Below are 25,435 nucleotides of genomic sequence, written 5' to 3'. Positions count from 1 at the left end.
TTCACCTGCTTTCAAGCCCTTTTCTAAATATATTTTTAATGTACAATTAGGTCTACGGTTCTTAGTTCGTCTCTGCACAGATATGGGGCTGAAAGAAGTTCAAGAATATGTGACAAAGCTCAAGAGAGTGGAAAAACTAAAAGAAATAAGGGAACAGGTATGTTTGTTTTCTCCTATGAAAAGTGGATTATTTTTTCATTTTCATTATGTATCTTCACTGCCTAGCACAATGAACAGTAAAATAATATTTGCTATAATACTTTAGCCTAGCTAGAGTGTACCTTTACTTCCTGGTTTACAGACATTTAAGTTGGTTTTGCCATAACTCTTGGATTCTTTGGTTTTCAGAGGTTTAAATATAGGTGCATTCTGTAAGGGTACAAGGCACATCTAGTCAACGTAAACATTCTGCCTTAATGAAGTTTTTGGGCAGTGAATTTCCCTTGGCTTTGAGGAAGCGGTAGTAGTGAAGGGGGCGTGACGGGGGGCACAAGACAGCTTACTGGGACTACCTCACTGTCACTTAGCTACCAGCTCTGCCCTCCATCGTGCCCCCCAGTAGGATCAAGGGCAGGTAGGAAGGTAATAAACAAAAGCCTGTGAAGAGCACATCTACCAGATGGTGGTAGCAAGGGTGAGAGGGAGCCCCAAAATCTGTACTCCACTTTTGGGACTAGCATAGGGAGAAGGGGTTCTGCACAACCCTCTGCAGCATAGGAGGATTGCAAAGATGTGAAGTGACTCATTCATCTCAAGGGGATGTTTTCAGGTGAATCCAAACACCTCATGGAGATGAATACAGCCTGACAACAGCTCTTAAGTGGTGTGATCTGACCCATTCATTTCAATATGTATTCTCCTCCCCTCCCCCTTCTACCTCAAAATCTAACTCAAGCCCAGTCATGAAATACCAGGTTTCAAGACAATCTTATTATGCACATGGACTTTAGAGCAATTTGAATACTAAAATCAGCTCCTTATTGGGGGAGAGGGCTGTATCTGAGAAACATCTTGATAAATGACTCCAAATTTACCCCAAGAAATATTTCCTGGCCCCTCGTGTCATACCAGTATTCAAGATAATCTCACTAGCTACATATATTTCACTGCATATTGAAAATGTAAAGAAGCTCATAATGTGGGGAATGGTTATTGATAGAGCTCACAGTCAATTTTAGTAAATTTAATGGTCATAGGATTTTAAAAATCGTAAATTTCATGATTACAGCTATTTAAATCTGAAATGTCAAAGTATCGTTATTGTAAGGGTCCTGACCCAAAAAGGAATTTTGGAGGGTCACAAGGTTATTGTAGGGGGTGTTGCAGTACTCCTACCCTTTCTTCTGTGCTGCTGCTGGTGGAGGAGCTGCCTTCAGAGTGAGCAGCTGGAGAGCTGCGCCTGCTGGCTGGAAGCCCAGCTCTGAAGGCAGAGCCACCGCCAGCAGCAGCACAGAAGTAAGGGTGGCATGGTATAGTATTGCCACCCTTACTTCTGCACTGCTGCGGGCGCAGCGCTGCCTTCAGAGCTGAGCGCCTGGCCAACAGCTGCCGCTCTCCAGCCACCCAGCTCTGAAGGCAGTGCAGAAGTAAGGGTGGCAATACCGCAACTCACCCTAAAATAATCTTGTGACCCCCCTGCAACTCCCGTTTGGGTCAGGATCCCCAATTTGAGAAACGCTGGTCTCCCCATGAAATCTGTATAGTATAGGGTAAAAGTCCAGATTTCACTGTCTGTGACGCGTTTTTCTTGGACATGAACTTGGTAGGGCCCTAGTTATTGGGAACTCCTCAATCAAATGACCCCATATTTGCACCACAAACTCTACCGCAACCCCTGTTGCAACATAACAGTTTTGAAGACAATTTCCCAAAGCATGTGGGACTTAGTGCATTTAGAAAAATTGACTGCTAAACAGTAAGCAAGGCTTAGCCTTAACTTTGGTGGTGCTGCCACCCCACTATGACATAAGTAACGAAACAGCTAAGCAGATAAAACATTACCTTTTCAGATTACAACTCCAAGAGGGTCTCACTGAAATGAGTTAAATTGGTTCTGCTTTATCTTTAGTGGGTAATGGTCCACATTACAAACACAGTCACTTTGCCACAACATAAAATAACTGGTAAACTCTACTCAGGAAAGGTCAGAAACTAAACTTGTATAAAAACTGGATTAATTTTTAATTGGAGGGCGGAGGTCCCTGGGGTTGGAGAGGTAATTACTCACTTGTATACAATATCAGCACTACTTTTTCCTGAGTTCTTAATTATGCAGCATAGGCCTGCAAATATTAAGAAATGTAAGAAAAGCACCTTTTTCCTTTTTTAAAAAAATATTCACACTTTTTATACAAATACTGTTTTTGTTTGGTTGGGTGTTTTTGTTTGTTTTTAACATCTTTACTTGATGTGAACCTGAGTTTTCTGGGCACTTTTGAACACTTACTACTTCTGTGCATTAAACTACTAGTGAAAATATTTAAACAATTAAATTGTTTAACTTAGTTGTTTAAGATTATAGTAATATCTCAGTGATGTTAAAAATGTAATATTTCATTTTGACTTGATACATTAATCACTGAAAGTCCAGGGACTAGCTGCTGAATACTACCCTTCTCCATTTAATCACGACACAGGTATATAGAAGCACAAACTCTAATACAATCATTTTCTACTGCTATGGTAAATTAACCATAATTTGGAGAGGCTAATTTGCAGATGACTGGAATGTTGTGTTAATCACAACAATGCATCATTCCTACCTGTTCTTTCATAACACCAGCATTGCAATGCAAAATAAGAGTCTCATACTATGATTCACTTTGTGCCTCTCCAGTTGTTAGAGGTTGAGTTCTGTAGCTCAGAAATTATAAAATTCACCCCTTATGTTTCCCTGCCAAATACTGATTTCAGTCCGCAAAGAAAGGCACAGGTCAGTTATTGCTCTCTGTTTTCATCAGCAATTTAAACTCAGTTTCCCTTCCTCAATATTTCAGGCCAAGCCATGATCTCTTTACTACTGTGCCAAGTGGTGAGGCAGTAAATAGATAATTAAATATTTGTGGAATATGCCCTGCTTTTCAATGAGTCTTACTAAGGTCTTATCTGCATTTGGAAATTTACCAAAATAGCTATTCTGGAAAACTCCTATGTGACCACTCTTATTCTGTAATAAGAGTGTCCACACAGGGGCTTATATCAAAATAACTATTCTAGAATAACTATTTCTGTAAATTTCCAAGTGTAGACAAGCGCTTAAAGGTGTCCAGCCAGAGATCTGGAAACATCTGTGGGGTAGGTGAATATTCACCTGAATATTCCTTAGTGCATTAACATTTCCCTGGTATTTCATTTAAAAGAGATGCACACACACTGGTACTGGTACACAAATTCACAAAACCTTATTGGCATTGGTTCAAATACAGGTAGTAGCATTGTATATTTATTTCTCTACGTAAATTTAATGACTGAAAATGAGTGCCTGATAAGCTGTGATGTGAACCAGGGATAATATGTACAGACACCATATGATTTTCCTCAGTGCATCTCAGTTCTAATGTGCAACACATTTCTGCTCTTCCAGTCCTGGGCCTCTCTTGACCAGAGGCTGCCAGTTGTGCCAAAAACGATTCTGTCATCCACGTGGGAATAGGATGTAAAGCAAACTCATTTCCACTTGTGACCCATTTGAGAATTTGATCTTGCGTTTTCACAAATGAAACGCCAACACATAAAACCTACTTGTTCCACATTAGACCCACTACCTTCATTTTCAGTTTTTCCTTTTAAATTTGCCCTTATGTTTGAAATACTCAAGAGCTTTACACAGTGCTGTGGGTATGAAGTTGGAATGCATGTGCCCGCACTTTGTGTGTTATACAGTACATACTGTTTAGAGACTGTTAGGATCATTTTGCAGCTGCTCAGTCTCCAGAATTTTTTAAGTGCCTTTTTGTTTTCAGTTATACATGATGCAACCATTAACTGGAGGTCAAGATAAATTAAAATCAAATAATAAAAACCATGCACAAAGTAAAACTAGACCCTTTGCATGTGAATTTACATACATCTTTAGGGTACTTTGAGAAGATTGGTTGTGATGGAGGTAATAAATAATCCACCAGACACTGTTGTATTTATAGCGTAGATGATGGCAAAGGCCTCAATCCTGCAAACAGTCATGCAGATGCTTAACTTCATGTGTGTAGTCACACTGAGTTCAAAGGGATTACTCCCTTCACTGGAACTTAACTAGATTATGCTTCATGCTTTCAAGTTAAATATGTACATCATGTTTCCAGGATGAGGTCCTAAAATGTTAAGGCTTTAAAGAACCTCAGCTAACTTGTTATTACTGAATCTCCACTCAGCTAAACGATTTCAACTAATATTAAAATAAACTGCTTAGGAAAGTCATTTTATGTCACATGATCTAGGTTTTCAACCAAAGGCCTACGTAGTCCACACATCTTTTTTAAACAGGCTCTTAATTTTATACACTGAATTTAGATAGAGCTTTTTTTTAAATAAATTAACAGATGGAGACTCTAAATATTGAATCTTTGCAACTATCCATCAAAAAGCTCCTTATTAAGATGTATATTTTCTGTAATTGACAAGATGTATGCATCTGAATATTGGGATTTCGAAATCAGAGGCCCAGTCAATCGTGCAATACAGAGGTATTGCTTGGACAAAATAACAGTAACATTTTTAAATAATCCTAAAAATAACACAGCTGGAAGGTGTTTGTGGTCCTTTCCTCATTCCGAGAAACTTGACTTTTTAAACATAGTTTTTATAATATTTAAGATTACCTTCATGTTAGATTTAGCACTCAACAACAAATTAAATTAACTTTTTTCCTGACATACAGTGCTGTGCCAAATATTAGAAATTTAAGACCTGTGGGGTAAATATTTCTCTTTCTAAATTTTCTTCCTCCCCACTTGAATCTTTACAATAATAAAACACTTCTTGGATTTACAAGATGTTAGTAGGCAAATACTACTTTGAAGTCATGTAGAGGGGAATACCTTGAGAATTTTTTCAGCTGTACTAATCAAAACTTCATGTAAGGTATTTTTATTCTTATATAAATGTTATCTGAAAGAACAGATTTTATTGAATTTTTTTTATTTGAACTTCATTAGTTCTATGTAAACATTGTATTTAACTCTGATTTTAAATGCAACTTTTTGTACTGAAGAAATAAGATTTTAGTTGCACAATACAATATTACTGTAATTTAAGTCCAATTTAGTGTTCTCTACTGTTTATAGCAGTAAATTGAATTTTGAGCTTCAGCAGTTCTATCTAATATAATTATGCTAAATAGGGTTTTTGTGTTTATTCCTTCAAATTTATTTCACTGTTGTTCTAGCGTGTTAAATCTGGCAGAGATGGCAGTGCGCGTAGCCGCAGAGAAGGGAGTGGTAGTGGGGGTAAGTACTTGGAATAACAACTTTGCTTAAGTGTTGGAGTTGTCAACGTTCTAAAAGAAGAGTTTTTCTTAAAGTGTTGTAAACCCTTTTATATTTATACAAGTACATATTGAGTAATGCATAAATATTATTTTGCAAACTTCACTTACATTTTTTAGCTCCTTTGGTCTTAGTATTGTGAATATTAATCTTTGCTCTGTAAAATCTCCACTAATACGGTAGCTTTTTTGTTTTGTTTTAGGGTTTATATAGCACATACAGGTCTCACAGTTTTCCTAAAAATAAATTTGTGACCTGTTTATAAAATAGTTTAACTGAACACTCTTTGAATGTTAAATTTTGGATAAACAACACATTTTAAAGAGTCATTGTCAAGTGCCCTGAGAAAGAGAAAAAAATAGCTATAAGAACACGTTTGTAAAATGCTTCTGTGAATTGTTTTTAATTGGGGAGATTTTTGCAATGACTTGTAGACACTTCCTCACAATCCTAAAACTCGGAACTGGTTCTCTGGTCAACAGTACTGGGACAAATTCAGATTTACAGTTCAGCATAACCACCTTGATTTACAGATGCAACAGAAAATCAGCTTTTCAAAAATCTAGCAGGGATAAGAGGATTTTATAAACAAAGGTGATCACTATAATGTGTAAGTGGCCCAAGAGAAATTTAGCATAGTGCCATAAAATAGGAAATACAGGGGTTTTTCCATAGATGCTATAAAAAAGACATTTTGGACTGATCACACACAAAAGTGAATGTCACTGTGCGTGTGTGAATGGTCACATCACATTGCTCATGAATGGCAAAGCCATGAGTGACTTAAGCAGGTACCAAATACATGCTTAGAAAGCCTTCATACCACCTATCGTACATTCTGCTTACATTTCCTGTTACAGAAAACCAATGTGTGGAATGGTTCAGGACGTTTGTTTTTTTTTACTAAAAATTGGACTATTTTTCTTGTCCTTCCACCTGCAAAGCCAGATGTCTTAATTACCACTTATCCAACTGTACAAGGCTCATAAAAAGCCATGAAAACCACTAACATAACCCAGAATAGCTTTTCATTACTTAAATAATTTACATCTATTAAGTCTCCTATCTTAGGATCTTATGGGGCTAGAACGGAGTCCTGGGGTGCCTTAGGAAAGAGGTTATCTTTCTATTTTGCAGTGGTATGAAGCCCCCATTTTTAGCTCTGCAGTCCTACGAGATAGACTTTGAATTAATTACATTTTTATATAGAGAAACCCCATCACTTGTCAGGGATTGTCGTTTTGGGCCTCAGGCTAAGATAATTTTAAGGGGAAATTCCTCATGTTGGTAGGAGGGAGAGAAGAAAACATTTCTGGGACAGTTTTTTGAATCTGCTCAGGGATTTGAAATATTAGAATAAATCCTACAGAGATCGATTAGTGAGCAAAGAGCTGGTCAGGCAGTCAAAAGTGCATGATGAACAATACATAGTTCTGCAATTTATTGCATAGATATGACCGCCACACGTGTATGTATGTGGATGTTTTAGTCAGCTTTATCACACACACACCTGTACTGTCACCTAAACATTTATTCACATTAATTAAATCTGAAGTTATAGGAAACTGTTATACCTAGAAAACATACCATAATATCATTTCAGATTGCCTCTTTTTCTGATAACTGATTTTTGGGTTCTTGTCACCTATATGAATCTTGGAGAATCATGATCCTTATGAATAGGGCCCTACCAAATTCATGGTTGTGAAAAACACGTCATGGATCATGAAATCTGCTCTTGACCATAAAATCTGCTCTCCCCTGTGAAATCTGGCTGTTGTAGGGGGCTCGCAGTATTGCAACCCTTACTTCTTTGCTGCCTTCAGAGCTGGGTGGCTGGAGAATGTAGAGTGGTGGCTGCTAACGGGCACCCAGTTCTGAAGGCAGCGCCACCGCCAGCAGCAGAACAGAAGTGAGGGTGGCATGGTATGCGGGGGGAAGGGCCAGCCTTACGGGTGGGTGATGGCTGAGCTGGGGAGAGTTGGAACTTCCTCTTTCCCTGCATGATCCGCTCCCGGGGCCAGGTCAGACCCACCTCCAGGAACCTCCCCTGGCTGCAGGAAGCTCCACAGCTGCTGTCTGGGGGTCCAGCTCTGAAGGCAGTGCTGCCGCCAGCAGCAGCATAGAAGTAAGGGTGGCAATACCACATCCCCTCGACAGTATCCATGCAACCACCCCACACAACCCCCTTTTGGGTCAGGACCCCCATGGTTACAACACCGTGAAATTTCAGGTTTTTAAAATCCTATGATTGTGAAATTTACCAAAATGGCCCATGAATTTGGTAGGGACCTACTTATGAACCCTAAGGAAGAAATTCACTATAGTGGGCTGGGCCCAAACAAAGTCCTCTGCACCTATGGTCTGGTCACAAAGTAGTCATGCAGGATGACCTGTGGACCCCATGCTTGTTTAGGTAGAAATGGAGGGCAGCGTTGGGCTCAAACCAAAGGATTCAGACTTGTGCAAAACAATGGCCCTGATATCCATGTAAGTGTTGCAAAGGGGCCCTTTCCTCTTTCACAGCTACATTCTGTCATCGTATGCACCCTTGTTAGTGAAAGAGTGGAACATTACCTGAGGCTACGTCCTCACTACGGGGGGGGTCGATTTAAGATGCACAAATTCAGCTACGCGAAAAGCGTAGCTGAATTTGACGTATCCGAGCCGACTTACCCCGCTGTGAGGACGGTGGCAAATCGACCTCCGCGGCTCCCCCATCGATGGCGCTTACTCCTACCTTCGCTGGTAGAGTACAAGCGTCAATTCGGGGATCGATTGTCGCGTCCCGACGAGACACGATAATTCAATCCCCGAGAGATCGATTTCTACCCGCCGATTCAGGTGGGTAGTGTAGACGTAGCCTGAGAGAGAAAGGGATGTTTGGTAGCTTAATAAATAAGGATGTAAATGCAAGAGGACAGCTAATAGGGGAAATAAGAAAGATCCTAGCTGAGAAGAAGTTAATACAGCTTTAAAGACCCTGAGCTAGCATTTTGTCAATACTTAAGGACAAAAAATATATGTGGAAAATGGAAAGAGAGTTGAACTCATTAGGAACTTCTACCACAAGCTCTAGTCATTCTAAGGCACTGAGTTTTTTCAACTCCACAGATTCATACATTCGCCATAGACCACATGTAGAGAAACGTATGGACACTTGGAACGCTAATGTAGGAGATCAAATCTCATAAGAGCAATGGGTCCGAGTTGAGCTATAGCTGTGCACTCTTCCATATTGATTTCGATTTTTGTGCAGAGTTCTGCAGTTATTGTATTTAACTCCTATGAGACTGAAAAGAATTTAGGCTTTGGGAACAAACTTTTGTAGGAAAAGATTCTAAGGATGCTCATTTATGCAAATTTGGTGCAACTGACGAAAAATCAAACAGTTTTTGAAACAGCTCAACAAATAAGCAGTATTACAAAGGAGGCTCTGTACTGAGCCTGAAGGTATTTCTACGGGGGCTCCCAATTAAAAGTTGAGGCAAGATGTACTACTTAAACTTTTCAGAAGCAGTCAAAGGCACCACAGATTGATAACTGGGTATGCTAGCCCTGGGAAACACTATCGGTGAAGAAGTTGGCACACAAGAGGCAATAGACATAAGGACTGTATTGTAGTATAGCTCCCATTTACAAACTTGCAGTAAGATCCAGTGGGACCAGAAGCCCTAAATACTCATTTTTTCTGTGCTTGGCATAGCTTAACAGGATTGCAAGTCTGTGTTTCACAGTTTAAAAATGCTATGTACGCAATCTTCCTGAGGCACACAAATAACATAAATATGGGTTACTTTATTCAAGATTTTTGGATATGTTTATTGCTAAAAAAAAATTTAAATTCACAAATTTGGGGATTCGTTTCCTTGCAAAGACCAGTGGGGATCATTTTCCTGAACTTTTTTAGAGATTTGATGTCATTCGCTGATCCAGGAGAAATGTGGAATCCTGAACTCAGTTCTTGTCTGCTGAGTAAAAGGGGATTGTTTTTACATACTATTTTTTATAATTTTTAACTTTTCTCTCTTGCAGCCAAACATGCCTATGTTTCTTTGTTTATTAGTTTTCATAGACTTTTTCAAATGTTTTATCCATATCTACTTACTTATTGTTAAGGTTAAGATTCTGTCACAGGTATTTTTATTAAAAGTCAGTGATAGGTCACAGGCAATAAACAAAAATTCACAGAAACCCGCAACCCATCCCTGACTTTTACTAAAATATCCTGTGGGGGGACAAACAGAGCACTTCTGGGGCTTGCAGCTGCTCCAGCCCCACTGCTGCTCCTGCGGCAGGGGCTGATTACTGCTGCTCCAGCCCGCTGACCCAACACCAGCCACTGTTCTGGCATGCCCCTAGGCTGGCCGCCATTCTGGGGGCTGCTGCCCTGGGGCTGGCTGCCACCCTGGGGCTGACATCTGCTCCAGTTCTGCCCCAGAAGAAGTCACGGAGGTCCTGGAATCTGTGACAGAAATGTATGCTTACTTATAATAGAATCAATAATAGTACAAGGCTCCCTTGTTTTGGACAGTGACACTGAAAACACATGCAGAGGGGAGACTACTGGGAGAATTAAGTGGGCTAGGTTTGCCCATAAAACTTAAAAATAATTTACTACTTTTCAGAAATAAAACTATACAGAAGACGCAGGAGAAATATTACAGCATAATCCTAAGAATTCAACTCTTGTCTGCATATATATGGTAGATAGAGTACAAAAAGGGGAGACCAGAAAAACAGAGATCTGCAAGAGTGTTCAGTGGAGGACTCAGGGCCGTCCTTAGGCATACGCAGCATATGCAGCTGTGTAGGGCACCATGAAATTTGCGGCACGAAATTGCCCCAAATTTCATGGTGCCCTAGGCAGCTGTGTGCTGCATACATGGCAGCACCAGCCCCAGTGACCAGCCCTATCCCTCGGCCGCCCCCCCACCCCTGCAACGGGCAGGGCCATCCCTGGGGGGGGGGGGCCCGGACAACTCCCTCCACCCTGCCTCTTACCCTTTCCCCCTGCTCCGCCCCCGGCCCGCTCCCATTCCACTTCTTCCCCCAGCGACCCCGCACTCACCGGCAGTGGCGGGAAGCAGAGCAACCCAGCCCCAGTCCACTCCACTCTGCCAGCTCCCAGCCACATCGCTCTGCTTCCCGCCGCCGGTGAGTGTGGGGAAAGGATCGCGGAAGCGGAGAGACACAGCCCCAGCCCACTCCGCTTCCCTTGCCCCGGCCCCAGCCATGTGGCTCAGGTTGGGGAAAGGACTGCTCCCGGCTCTCACCGGCAGCAGGAACCGGAGAGCTGCGGCTGGGAGCTGGTGGAGTAGAGCAGGCTGGGGCCGGGCTGCTCCGCTTCCTGCTGCTGCCAGTGAGTGGTGGGGGGATCCCTTCCCCAAAGCCCCTTCCCCCAAGCGACACGGCTGGGGCCAGGGCGAGGGAAGCGGAGCGGGCTGCTCCCGGCCCCCCGCTAATCCCCCAGGCCACTCTGGGCCTGTGGGGCCCCCAAAAGTGACTCCCCACAGCTCCTGCCTCCCAGACCCTGGGCAGGGGGAGGCCTGGGGCTGCGTAGGGCACCCAAATGGCTAGGGACGGCCCTGGGAGGACTGTACCTCTATCATAACAAAGAAAAGCAGTTAAAAGTTATCCAGTCTCGGTTGCTTTTGAAGGTTTAATTTGTTCAAATTTCAAAAAAGGGAACCGAGTTGTGTTGCAATCACTACGATTTATTTTTGTATTGTTGGCAAGCTTTTCCAGAAGAAATATGTTCCTGACCCTTTAAATAGTTTCAGCGTTCTTTCTTTTTTGAATGCACAGCTAAGGAGCATTTTGCTACAACAGAGAGATGAGAAATAAGCTTGGAATTATTTCTTTCTTTTACAGGAAGACCAAGAAGTATCACTAGAAGATCTAGACACAGTCTGGATCTGGCAATTTCAAAGATTATAACTAAAATGAACATCCAAAATTTGACCACTTTGGGGTTCTCCTAAACTTATCTTTCCTCAGCAAGCATCAGATTTGCATTTTGAAATCTTTTAATTTTTTTTTGGTGACGGGATGAGATATCATTGGTACCTCACCTTACAATGCTTTTCTGTAATAAAAAAAAATACAGAGAGGAGGTAGTGGCCCAGAGAGGCAGTTTAGCGTGAGCGAGTTGTCTGAGGGTGGGTTGGTCCCCTTCTCCATCCATCTCCAGAATCCATGGGATTGAAAGGCTGCACTGCTTGCCTTCTCCATGACTCCGCAGGCCCCAACCGGGAAAAAAGTGAAGGAAACTCCACAAGGAAAATCTGAGTTTCTTTGCCCTCTCCATCCCTCCTGCAGTTATCTCAGAGGGTGGAATAGGGTTGACTCTTCATATTTGTACACACTCAGTAGAGCCTACAGGAAGCTCCTTGTGTAACAAAGGGACATGTGGATTTTAGAGCAGTGAAGGGCAATAGGAAGTGCAGTTCAGGTCTGCACTCTAAGGCAAGAGATTTGCAGAAAGTCCTCTCACTATCTTAAGGCAAGAGCTTCACAATCAGTTGCATTTTCAGTTGGCTTTCGCAGGGGGGTTTGCAGGACTATTTCCCCCTTTGTGCTCCATTAACTCCAAATTCTCACATTAGAATAAATTGAACATGTTTTCTGCGTATTAACACACTCTATTGGTTAGCTTAACTTCCATGCTAGAAATGGTTTACACTTAAGCAGATTTTTAGATAAAAGACTTTGTATTAGCTGGGCAGAGTGCTGAATTCATGGGTTTTGGCCAAACCAAACCAAGCTCCCTTTTCTCTATGGACCCCCCTCACCACCACCATCACCCAAAGTGTAAATGCATCTCTCTATGTCCTTCAAACACATTTTGGGTTGGTGAAGCATCCTGATTCTCTGTTAAGAACTTTAGCCCACTATGCACTTTATTTCAGACACTTTAATTTTTTAAGGTGACTTAGATCTAATTAAATGATTTCACCCTTAATATCCTGAGAAAAGAAAGTATTTCATGCATGTTCCGTGCCCCATATACATTGTGTAAAATAGTACTAAAAATAGAATTAAATGTATTCTGTGATATTAGAGGAATTGCTTGTGTTGTAATTGTTCTTCCCACCTCTCTAACTTATGACCAGTGAAAGTTTGCTTAGAAATACCAGCTGTAAATCTGTACAATTTGACTGATGTGGTATACATGTGTAACCCACACACCTCCTGGGTGTGCATACCTCCTGGGTGTGGTGTTCTGTCCCATCTAGTGGCACTGAGAGTCTGAGACCACTTAGAGAGAGTTAAATGAGTCTGCTCTATAGCCTTAGCTAAGAGCCAGTTGGTTTTTAGCTCATGTGGTAGAGCAGGGGTGGGCAAACTACAGCCCGTGGGTTGGGGGCTGCACCACGTGGCTTGGCCCCGCTCCAGCTGGGGCCGCTCCAGCGCTCCGGCTGGGTCACAGGCCTCACCACGTGGCTCGGCCCTGCTCCGGCACTCCAGCCAGGGCCCTGGGTCAGGGGCTGCACTACGCGGTTTCCGTGGCATTGCCCCGCTCTAGCACTCAGTCAACCTGTGGAACTCCTTGCCTGAGGAGGTTGTGAAGGCTAGGACTATAACAGGGTTTAAAAAAGAACTAGTTACATTCATGGAGGTTAAGTTCATTAATGGCTGTTAGCCAGGATGGGTAAGGAATGGTGTCCCTAGCCTCTGTTTGTCAGAGGGTGGAGATGGATGGCAGGAGAGAGATCACTTGATCATTACCTGTTAGGTTCACTCCCTCTGGAACACCTGGCATTGGCCACTGTCGGTAGACAGGATACTGGGCTGGATGGACCTTTGGTCTGACCCAGCATGGCCATTCTTATGCTCTAGCCAGAGCACAGGGTCGGGGGCCGGACCGCACGGCTCCCGGAAGACGTGGCATGGACCCGCTCCGGCTCCTACATGCTCCAATGGCCCCCTCCAGCGCTCCAATGGGAGCTGCAGGAGCGGTACCTGCGGATGGTGCAGCGTGCGGAGCCGCCTGGCCGTGCCTCCGCGTAGGAGCCAGAGAAGGGACATGCCACTGCTTCTGGGAGCCGCTTGAGGTAAGCACCGCTCAGAGCCTGCACCCCTGAGCCTCTCCCCATGCCCCAACCCCTTGCCCCACCCCTGATCCTCCTCCTGCTCTCCAAACCCCTCGATCCAGGCCCAGAGCACCCTCCTGCACCCCAAACCTCTCATCTGCCCCACCCCAGAGCCCGCACTCCCAGCCTGAAACTGCTCCCCTTCCCACACCCCTGCTCCAGCCCTGATTCCCCTCCCACCCTACGAACCCCTTGGTCCCAGCCTAGAGCACCCTCCTACACCCCAAACTCCTCATCCCCAGTCCAACCCCAGAGCCTGCACCCCCATCCAGAGCCCTCACCCCCTTCCACACCCCAACCCCAATTTTGTGAGCATTCATGGGCTGCCATACAATTTCTATTCCCCGATGGGGCCCTCGGGCCAAAAAGTTTGCCCACCACTGTGGTAGAGGCTCATGCACTAAGCTCCAGAGGTCCCAGGTTTGATCCTGCCTGCTGACATCCAGGGTCTGTTGGTGTAACAAGTGGGGGCTCGTCCGGGATTTCAACTGGGAAGTCTCTGAAGCTCGGGACACGCTTCCTCAGCTAGGGGAAGTATGTAACCCCGCCCATCAACAACCGGGGTCTGTCGGCATTACACATGTAACTAATCTGCCGACTAAGAAGTACAAAAACATTTGCAGAGAAATGAGAACCTTTTCAGCTGGATATAGCAGTGCCAAAACCTTTAAGTATTTCAAAGTAGAACTACGTATACAAGATTTTGCTGTACTAATCATTCTTCCACATAAAAATTACCAGTGATTTTGTTTTACATGTTCATTCTTTTTAGTTTAATTTTCCCTTCTAGCAATCTGCACCATCTGTATGTACAATAATCAACAGTAGCTTTTAAAGTGCAGCTGAAAGTATATGAGTGAACATTAATAAATGTGCACATTTATGCATAATATGTAATTACACTAAATTTTACATTAAGCATATGACATAAGTAGCTAGGAAAAGCAGAGACACAAGGTGTTTTAGGTAATATCTTTTATTGAATCAGCTTCTGTTGGAGAGAGAGAGAGAAGCTTTCAGCTCTTCTTCTGTGTTAGCTCAAAAACTTGTCTCTTTCACCAAAAGAAGTTGGTTCAGTAAAAGATATTAACTAACTCACCTTGTCTCGCTAATATCCTGTGACCAACACAGTTACAACAATACTGCATATTGGAAAATCAGAGTTAAGGCTGCTACTCTACCCTTAATCCACCTTGTTTTGTGTATTGCAAAGGTCAGATAAAAGCATATATGATTTATTTATTTTAATGCTTTATTTAGGAAGTTTTAACAGGTTTACAAATGCATGCCATGTAGATATAAAAACAAAACAATAATCATTACAACAGTGAGCTCTTGTGTAGAGATACATAGGAATACAGTCATCAGATCCCTCTATTTAGCAGGGTGTTACGATCTTACTGAGTGAGCATGATTACAATGTCCATGACTTGTCTTTTCTAGGGATTTTATGAACTCAAGTGAAATCTCTGATTTCATATTTAACAGACTAGTCATGTCAATCAAATGTTAATTTTAAAAATTGGTTAGGTGTGCTAGTGTTTTCACAGGGGAATGTACTTCGTCTGAGTATTGAATAAATTGTCTCCAAATCTATTTTGCTGTGAATGTAATTGGTGCATTGACTTTTCCATAACAACCTCCGATTTTTTTGTTGACCTTTCCTCTAGAGTTAGCCTCACACTTGAAAATGACAACTAGTCTATCAGTAGCCTAGCAGCTACTAGCAGATGAGAGGTTAATTCTTTATTTTCTTGTGTGTGACCATTTGTGCTAGGAAACCCCAGGAGGACTGGCACAGGATTTTGTGCAGAGTAATAAATGCCAGGATTCGGAGTGTATTATCCATCTCTATGCATGTATAAATCCGATTAACCATTATGCACACAGATTGAGAGGAGAAGCAAGGGAGATTATGAGTGTGGTAGCAATAATTCCAAGTTTACTTGCTTTTCGTGATTAAATATAATTTTTAAATCAAATTTATAAAATATCTTAACTTGCTTTTTGTACTCAAATTCTTTTAAAGGTTTTTTATTTTTTGGTTCTTTAAACCAAAGAAAAACATTCCTTCAATTAATATTGTATTGGTCTATTGGCATTTTGGATGGACCAAAAATCAATACAGTGTGAATGGCCCTGCTAGACTAATTACGGTGATGATGTAGTAATGGCTTTTTAATAGAGAATGATAAATTGCTCCTTTGCAAATTAAAGTCACTTTACTTTCACTGGAAGTTAGTCACTGACACAAAGAGCTAGTTCGACTCCTCACTATATGTGCCATTGTTAAATAAATAAAGTGTAATTGACTAAAATTTTGTGACTGCATAGAATATTGTTTTCATTATGGACAGTAACTCTTATTATATTAAAAGTAAATGATAAAATTGCTCTTCTTACTATTTGTACTGTTTCTAGAATAATGTAGGCAGAACTTCTTTGCGGTCTGAGAAATGTTTGCAGTGGATCTTTACTGCAAGTGCTTGTTTAGTCTTTCCAACAATTACTATAACTCAGAATCTATACCGTAGCAGATAAAACCTCTACAGAAATTCCTTGCTTCCATAGAGTTTCCATTGTCATCCTTTGTCTTAACGTTATCTTTATATTTTTCTTTCTTTATACGTGCCTCCTGCCAACCCAGCGGTTATAACAGGTGTGTGAACTTGTCCTGCTTTCAGTTTCTTTTGACTTTCTCTGCGTGATCTCTGTCTTTCCTCCCATTTTGGCAGCTGTCTTTTCCCTGAAAATAGGTGCAGTCCTTTCGCAGACGTGTTCAAAGCTCTGTGTAAATTATTCTTTAATCACAGGTGATGCATTTTTAATAACACATTTTTATTTAATTTTACAGCCGTTTCCTTTTTTCCTTGGCTAGACAGGCAGACAATCAGTGGCCATTTTGGGTGAAATTTGGTGTTATTTCTATAACCCACAAGTGAGGAATGCATATTAAAGCAAACCAGATTTTCTGTTCACTACAGACTAGAAATCTCACCTCTGTAAAGTATGCACATTTGTGCTAAAATGCATTAAAAGCCAGGTCTTCCTTTGAAATTCTTCCGTCCAGTGTGGGGTCCCAAGATCCTACAGTCTACGTTGCAAAATTAAGTTCCATGGAGTTGGCCAAATTACACATTTAGAGAGAGTAAAAAAATATATAAAATATTTATATGCAAAGAGAACTGCAAAATGTAGAATTTTATGACAGAAGTTTTCACTACTTACCAATTGTATTATAAAGCTCTCAGTCAGCAAGATTATTAATTACTACCCAGTGACGGCCAAGTCATGCATCCCTTGCTAGGGTTTAACACCTCCCAAAAGCAAAGATTACCTTAGTGATAAGTAGGAGCGGCTTTTCCTCTCAATCTCTATTCATAACCCCCAAGGATATGGGAATTTTGCTTGAGCAAAAGCAAAAGGATCAGTTTGTTGGTTGGTTTGACTCTGGTAGCTCACTAAATATGATGTTTTTAAGACTGAAAAAAATCAATGAGAGGTGAACACTGTTATTTTGTGTTGTACTACTTATATAGAAGATACAAAAAAGTGTTCTACATTGTTTTATGGGTTTTACAGCCAGGCTTATTCCATCTTGTGGGATTTTTTTTTTTTTTAATGTTTTGAACGTGGATATGCACCCCATTAGCATAGAGATCTAAATCCTCAGGTCCTTACTCAGTTTTTTCCAGAAAAAAACCCAACCCAGCAGAGTTTTTGGGAAGTGTTCTTTTTCTGAACTTGTATGTCACTCTAAAGTATTTATATAAATATAGCATTCATTTGAAAGTTTTTAAATCAAGCTCTAATTTCAATCTCTGAGTGAAAACTTTATTTTAAATAGTTAAAAGGGAAGTGATGAAAACAAAAGAATGGGTCTTTTTATGCCTATTAAGAAACAAACGGGGGAAAAAATGTCTAGAAGCCCAGAAGGGAAAAAGAATGGGTGGAGTCATTGCTAATTGGGAGGTTGTTGGTTTGGAAGGTGAGCATCTTAGTTATGGAAGTAAACTTATGGAAGACAGGACAGTTGATTTCAGAATTATATCAATGATTAACAGACCTCCACTTCTGTCCAGCCAGCTCAGCATCAACAGAGCACATCTTTAGCAAATTCAGATTGGTTTGGTTGAAACTTGGTAATAGGCTAGGTCAGAGATCGGCAACCTTTGGCACACAGCTCACCAGGGTAACCACCCTGGCGGGCTGGGCCGGTTTGTTTACCTGCCGCGTCCGCAGGTTCGGCCGATTGCGGCTCCCACTGGCCGTGGTTCGTCGCTTCAGGCCAATGGGGGTGACGGGTAGCAGCAGCCAGCACATCCCTCGGCCCGCGCCGCTTCCCGCAGCCTCCATTGGCCTGGAGCGGTGAACCGCAGCCAGTGGGAGCCGCGATCGGCCAAACCTGTGGACACGGCAGGTAAACAATCCGGCCCGGCCCGCCAGGGTGCTTACCCTGGCGAGCCGCATGCCAAAGGTTGCCGATCCCTGGGCTAGGTGCTGAAAAAGCAAATAACTTGGTAAAAGTGTATCAGTATTTAAAGGCAGATACAAAAGAGTGGTAGGTCTAACTAGTTAGTAGAATGAACTGTATTTTATATGGGTGCTGTTTTATGTGTAAGGAGTAAATATGCAGACAAAGCAAATCACATCTATTTCACTTCAGAAAAACCTTCATTTTTTTCCAGTCTGCTAGTTTTGTTTTGTCAGAAAAAAGTGGTTTCTTGTGTTAGAGTAGATGTGGATTTCCCAATTTTTTTTATTCAGTCACAAGTCCCATTAACTTAATGTCATGAGAATTTTGCCTGAGTAAGGACTAAGTAAAAGCTACGTAAGGACCTTAGGATTCAGTCCAAGAGGCCTCATAGTTAAAATTGCTCAATTTAGGGTACGAAAGTACAGTGGATGGTTTATTTATGAGAGACACAAGGTATGTGAGGTAATATCTTTCATTAGACAACTTCTGCTGGTGAAAGAGACAAGTTTTTGAGTGACACAGAGCTCTTCAAGTCTTCAGTTTATTTATAGTCTGTTTGTCTGCATTTCTGGTTTTCCTATTTATGTTCAGCTCTTCTCCTGCTTTTCTGTTTATGTCAAACCCTGCTGCTGCTTCTTTGCAATATCTCTAAATTACGTGCTTCTCTCTTCCTTATAACTGTCAGAACCCTTTCACATGCTACCTTGATTTTCTTTATCTTGGTTTCAGGAACCTCCTTCTCTCTGAAACTAACCTATTAAATCTATACAATTGCTGCCATTAGTAGTCTTCCTCTCTGGCAATCCCAGCCATGTGATTCCCCTCTTCATATCCCTTCAAATCCCTTCCTTTCCTGTCACTTTCATCATCAAGTGCAAACTTACTGTCTTCAGAGTCCTAAGGTTTTATTATTTGTATTATTGTAACACCTACGTGCACAGATCCTACCTATTCTCTCACTCTCCCTGCAGACCCTTTTTAATCCTCCTCCGATTCTCATCTTCACACCTTCTTCCATACTTCTTCCAGCTTGCTACTCGCTTCCTGGCCCCTGGGTCTTGTCCAAAGCACATTGTAGTTAATAAGAGACTTCACTGAGTTTTGGATCAGGCCCCTTGTCTCCCAATTGATTTCTGTTTATTCAAATCCCTCCTTAAAACACATTTCATCCATGAAGCTTTCTGATAATAATCCACCAAAGATAGATAAATAATAAACCCTTCTCCTCACCCTATACCCAAAACTATATTTTCTCTGTCTGACTTAGATTATATGTTCCTTGGAGCAGAAGCAATGTCCTCCTGTAAGGCTTGTGAATGGCTGAGCATGCTGCAGTCAGCAATAATATTAGAGTAAAATAAATATTTGTCTTCCTTGGGGAAGAATACATTTGTAAAAATTATAACAATTTATTAACAATATTTGTAATAAATATGGGAATTACAATTTGTAGCCATCTCCTGACTTCATACCCTTTGCCTGTTCCCTTTCAGCTGGGAACATTTCTAATAACAGCATTGTTGCATGTTGCAAAGAAGTATATTTATGTTTGGCTGCATGGCATAAGATGCTCTGTAAATACACCAATCCAAAACAAGGGACATTTTCCCCTGGAAGCAAAATATTAAATCACAAATTGTTCCAGCAGACAAAATTGAAAGCTTCCTATAAACTGTGAAAAAGATTCAAGGCTGCCCTGTGAATGGACCATTTAGAGGGTCTGGAATACTGCTGTGGCAATAGAATGTTAATCTGACAGTGTCTGGATACTAGGCAGCCATCAGAACAGTCACATTCCAGGGGGCCCATTGCAAACTGAGCTGTGAATAGAATGTTTACAGCAAGATGCAGAGCCAAGATGTACTGTATGTATGAACTGTGCCTCACTGCCATGCCAACAGCACGTGCCACTCAGACTTTTCTAATGAAAGGCTAAGTAAGTGTTCTGGATTTAAGACTGATACTGTCTGACAGGTGGATCACACCAATATATGAATAGATATACATGTCTGAAATGTTTGTATGCATTGTAAAACAGGCATTGTTTGTAGGAACCACATGTTGTAATCTATTTAAACCCTCAAATATTACTTTTCCTTAATTTTAATAGAGGTTTTAAGATGTTCGAATTTGAAGCTAAAAAGATGTAAAATAAAAGTTTAATTATCCCAGAGCATGAGTGGCACTGTGTATTTTGACACACATACACAGATCACAGAGGTCATATTTTTTAGAAATCTGTATTAAAATTCAATATGATGACCATCAGGAAAATAATGGCATAAGATATAAAAAAATTATTTAATGCAAATTAGTCCAATTTCAATTGCCTATCTTGCTTTCATGAAGTATGCGACAGTGTTTTATTGTGGGTTTTCTCTTTTTTTTTTTCTCCAGATAGTGGCGGTAGTGCTAAGGGGGAACGACTAAGTGCCAAACTAAGGGCTTTGCCTGGAACAAATGAGCCTTATGAAAGCAGCGGTAATAAAGAAATAGGCAAGTGGACTGTGGTACCTTCTGAGTTGCTCCATCTTGCCTAGACAAATGGAATGAGAAAAATAATTGCTGAAAATCATATTGAATTGCACAAATTGTGGAAGCATTTTCATCATGAAACATGGATGAAAAATAGTTATAGCTTCTTTGTTCCCAGGTCTACCATAAAATCATTAACTTATGCTTGTATGTTGTCAAAGGGACATATCCATTTTAAAAAGTGATTTAAACTACCGAATCTGCTCACTGCAATCCTCTGCCAGTTTTTGAACTTTTACAATCACACATTCTTATTTTATTAAGGGGAGCTTTTCAAAAGAGCCTAAGGGAGATAGGCACCTCAATCCCATTGAAATTCATTAATGCCTGGAATTCTCTTACTGAACCCATCCACCATTCCTCCTCTGCCAAGCTCCTTCCTAAAACCTATTTCTCTAAGTCTTGCATATTAACTATATAGTTGTAATAAATCAATAGAAATAATTTTGAAAAGGAAACTCTAGCCACCAGAACATATGCATGACCACTATTGTTCTCTTCCTCCTGTTCTGTAATGGGGTAATGTAGAACCCAAACCTGCATAGACTCTTACACCCATGCAGAATCTCATTGACTTCAGTGAGACTGCACTTGGGTATAATGGTTTTAGCTAGTAAATCCCAATGCGGTAAACTTTCCAGGGCACGAAATCAGTGTCATTCATGTGTCCTGTAAAGCATCATGCGCATCATGCACATCTATAGCATGCTCCACATAATTCTTGATTTTAGTATTGTGTGATTGATACAAGCTAAATTGCTTTAAAATAAAGTTTATGTTTCAACTCTTTTCTTTTGAATCCTAGATGCTTCCTATGTAGATCCACTTGGACCACAAACAGAGAGACCAAAAACTGCAGCAAGAAAAAGAATGGATGAAGATGAGTTTGCTGATGAAGAATTAGGAGAGGATTTGCTTCCAGAATAATGTGCAGTACAGGATAACCTTTATGTGTTTTGAAAGTTTTGGCAGAAAAATATTCAGAAATGATAATTTTGTATTAGAATTTGATAAAATGTTTGAGAAAAATTTATGTTGTATTTATGGTAATGTATATATAAAATTGTGAATTTGGAGTCAAGAATTTCTATTATAATCAATAAAAACAGTAAAAAGAGTTTTTTGTTTTGATCGTGCATATAAGCAGTGCTCAGGCACTTTTCTAACAAACTGGTTGTGAATTGTAGCAAATTTAGAAAGCTTTTGTTTGCACAGATATTACACATTGTAACAGTATCAAGCATAGATGTCTCTTGAGTGGTTTACATTTTTATAGCATCTTTCAGCCCCAAATACCTCAAAGATCATGCAAGAAGGATGGGAATTTCACAGGCCTAATGAGAGAGCAGAATTTATTTCATAATCAATATGAACTGATTTACTTTAATAGTGTCACACATTACACTGTGATCTCCGAGGCCCAATTCAGCAAAGCACATAAGCAAATGCTTAATTGAATGAGACTTAATCACATACTTAAGATCAGGCTTAAATTATTTGCTGAATCTGAGCCAAAATGCGGCTACACTCAGACTTCAAAATTGGCACCTACTTCCTCACTCGAGGTCAGCCCTTTGGGTGTTTAAAAGCAAAGTATCATATTTTTGTCATTTTACTTCTGTTAGCCCAGTGTGTGGTCAGAGGGCGCTGGATTTTATTCTAGCATGTGCATCATCAACAGAATTGGTAACTCGATTTCAGTTGCAGAATCTTAGTTATTGAGAACTGAGCTTGATTTTCAGATCCCAGGTTGTGTGCAGAACTGACAGAAAAAACATCATTTTACTTGTGAACCAAACAAGTCTGATATGGAGATATTTACAGGGTGACCATATTTCCCAAAGAGAAAACGGGACACCCCAGCCGCTTACCCAAGGCGTCCCCCATCGCTGGAACCCTGAGGAGGGCCCCTCAGGAATCTGTCATCTATCACTGGAACTTTGCAGGGGGCCCCTTGTCGTTTGTCACTGCTGTTGCCTGTTGCTGGAACCCTGCCAGGGCCCCGCTGGCTGTCTGCTCCAGAGTCCTGCAGCCCCTAGGGCTGAAGCAGAGACTGTAGGGAGGTCTCTGGAAGTCACAAAATCCATGACTTCCATGACCTCCGTGACATAAACATAGCCTTAATTATTTGACACTGATAACCACAAGTGACCGATTTATATTAACCACAAAATCAACCAGGCACTTGAACCAACTTCCAAACCCAAGAGGTGGAATCAAATCGCTTGACGTCATCAACCCTTGGCTGATGGATCGTCTATTGGAGAAGTCTTTGGGGTAGAACCCTGCATCAAAGACAGTTGCATGGCCAGGAATTAGGGTCCAGAGATCCTCAAAGATAGTTAGCTGTTGACGAGCTGAGCCTAGCTGCCCCATATGGGTTCCATCCAGCCATAATAGTTTTCATTAAATATAAACCTGTTTCAAATTTTTGAAGTTTGGGACATGACAAAGGAAGTAACTCTGGGGCCTCAGCTGCCTCCATCAGCAATTCCTGTAGTCCTGGACCTGCAGCATCAGAAGGGATTGGAAGCCTTGCCTAGGGCACGCACTGCACCAGCAGCTTAGCAACTTGCTCATACATGGGGCCATTACACAATGGTCAGGTCAGAATTTTGCATTTCTCTGTCCCTCTCATGATGTAGAAAACTGGACATGCAATGCAGCTGCTATTGTGGGCCTCATCCAAAGCCCATTGAAGTCAAACTACACTAGTACATATTAAACATATTGATACACTTTATTGTTCACCCTCTTGAAACATGAGCTCTTATTAGTAAATAGGGGTGAAAGAGCTAGGTACAGTGACAAATCTCCACACTCAGGCAAAACTTTCATTAGCTGCAAAGTTACAAGAGAATTCAATGGGAATTTTGATTGAATAAAGACCAGAAGATTGGGCCTTTAATTAACAGTTGTGGTCCTGAGCGACATAATTTGGATCTACACCTGAAATTTCCCAAAGTGTGTGCAGATGATCCACAGCTCTACCTATCCTTCAGTACATACAGACAAACCACTGCCACCAAGAAGGCCCAGTGCTTGGATGGGATCAGCTCATCAGTAAAGAACAGCTGGCTGAAGCGGAACCTGAGAAAGATAGTGGTGATGCTGGTGGTCAGAGGAAAGTATTTTGAAGATTTGCAACTATGAGGCAGTCTTCTGTGGTTGCAGGTACACCTCCACAATTGGTCAAGTCAGCCTGTAGTTTAGGAGCACTCTTACATGCCTCATTGAAACTAAGCTTTCACATAGCAGCATCTGCAAGCAATGCTTTCTATCGTCTCTGGTTAGCAAAGAGACTCTGTCCCAGCCTGGTGGACAATGAACTGGCCTCAGTTATCCAAGCCTTAGTCACCTCTCAGCTGGATTACAGCAATGCAATATACCTGGGCATGAAACCTTCAGCACTGAGGAAACGTCAAGTAATATTGAACACTGCAGCACTTCCTCTCAGCCACATTGAGGTACGACCTGTTGCCAAGCCTGTCCTCTGCTCTCTACACTGGCTTCCCACAGAATGTCAAATCAAGTTCAAAGTCTCAGTCCTTGTCTAAAAGAGGCTCCATAGCATCTAAAAGATTAGCTAAAGCTCCAGGATGAAGATTGTGGTAACAACTTCACTCCTCCGGCACAAGGGAACGCCCTCCAATAAGGGTAAATCTTGTCTGTGCAAGAGACTACAGTCATGACTGTGGTATAAAATGCATATAGAATAGATCCAGGGTTTGTTACAATCATTAAAGGCAAGGGCAAGCAGCAAAGCTCAGATCCCGTTCTAAGGTGTTTGGCTCTGAAGTGCTGATCCTAGTCTATGGTCGCTAAGAATTATTTCAGCCATTTGCAACCAGGCTTGTACTCATTGCTTAGAATCTCCACCATCCATACCCTGAAGGTAGCACTGACACAATCTTTCTATTCTGACCTGTAGAGCTGCACGTGTATAAACTACCTGTTCCTTTCATTTCTCCCGTATGAATGTAGACTGAAAGCAATTCCAAAGTGCTTTTCTGATAATCTTTTTGGGAAAAGATAAAAGCTGGATCTGTCTGAATCCTGCCATTCTTTGGCCCAACTTCCCAAATTATACCATCCAAATAAAGAGCAATTCTAAATGGCTCTGCACCAAAACAATCCTTACCTCAATGGAGGCTAGTGCAGGAGGGTTACAAAAACCTAGATCCAGCCACATTTTCAGCATCAAGCCCCCAAATTCAAATGCCTAAATAGAGAATTAGCCTTGCTGCTCCTAGTGCACATATATATTCTGGAATTTAGAGCATGTGCACTGCAAAACCCCAGTTGGGCAATTTTGGGTCCCAAGGCAAAATAGATAGAAAGTGAACATAGCCACTTCTGCTTCACTAGGAAAATCTGGATGCTGATGCCTCCCAGCCCAACAGGAATGGTAAAACATGGACATATACCTATCTCATAGAACTGGAAGGGACCCCAAAAGGTCTTTGAGTCCAGCCCCCTGCCTTCACTAGCAGGACCAAGTACTGATTTTGCCCCAGATCCCTAAGTGGCCCCCTCAAGGATTGAGCTCACAACCCTGGGTTTAGCAGGCCAATGCTCAAACCACTGAGGTATCCCTCCCCCCTTGGATACTGTACATATCCTGCCAAACTTTCAACCCTATGTCCCCCAATTCTACAGGCTAAATGCAAGAAAAATGAAGCAGCCCTTAGTGCACCAAAAATCCAGACCATTCAGCAAAGTGGTACAGCAGCACAACAAACAAGATAGATCTGCTGCCTACAGCCAGCTAGTTTTATAAATTCCAATCCCAGTTACATAGAGACGTGCAACCGCTCCAAATTTACTGGGGAAAAAAAATCCAG

General features: G+C 41.5%; 1 protein-coding gene across 1 annotated transcript in view; it reads left to right on the top strand.

The window, feature by feature from the left end:
* The window catches only part of IFT88 (intraflagellar transport 88), a 100,589-nt gene extending 79,071 nt beyond the window's left edge, over positions 1-21,518 (top strand). The window contains exons 23-26 of the mRNA XM_065414192.1: positions 51-157; positions 5,384-5,444; positions 20,454-20,552; positions 21,397-21,518. Coding sequence (XP_065270264.1) covers positions 51-157; positions 5,384-5,444; positions 20,454-20,552; positions 21,397-21,518 — 389 coding nt within the window. The remainder of the gene's footprint in view (positions 1-50; positions 158-5,383; positions 5,445-20,453; positions 20,553-21,396) is intronic.
* Positions 21,519-25,435: the final 3,917 nt, after the last annotated feature.

The sequence above is a fragment of the Emys orbicularis genome, chromosome 1 (assembly GCF_028017835.1).
Source record: "Emys orbicularis isolate rEmyOrb1 chromosome 1, rEmyOrb1.hap1, whole genome shotgun sequence".
Classification (NCBI taxonomy): domain Eukaryota; kingdom Metazoa; phylum Chordata; order Testudines; family Emydidae; genus Emys; species Emys orbicularis.
This window is presented reverse-complemented; position numbering and strand designations above follow the sequence as displayed.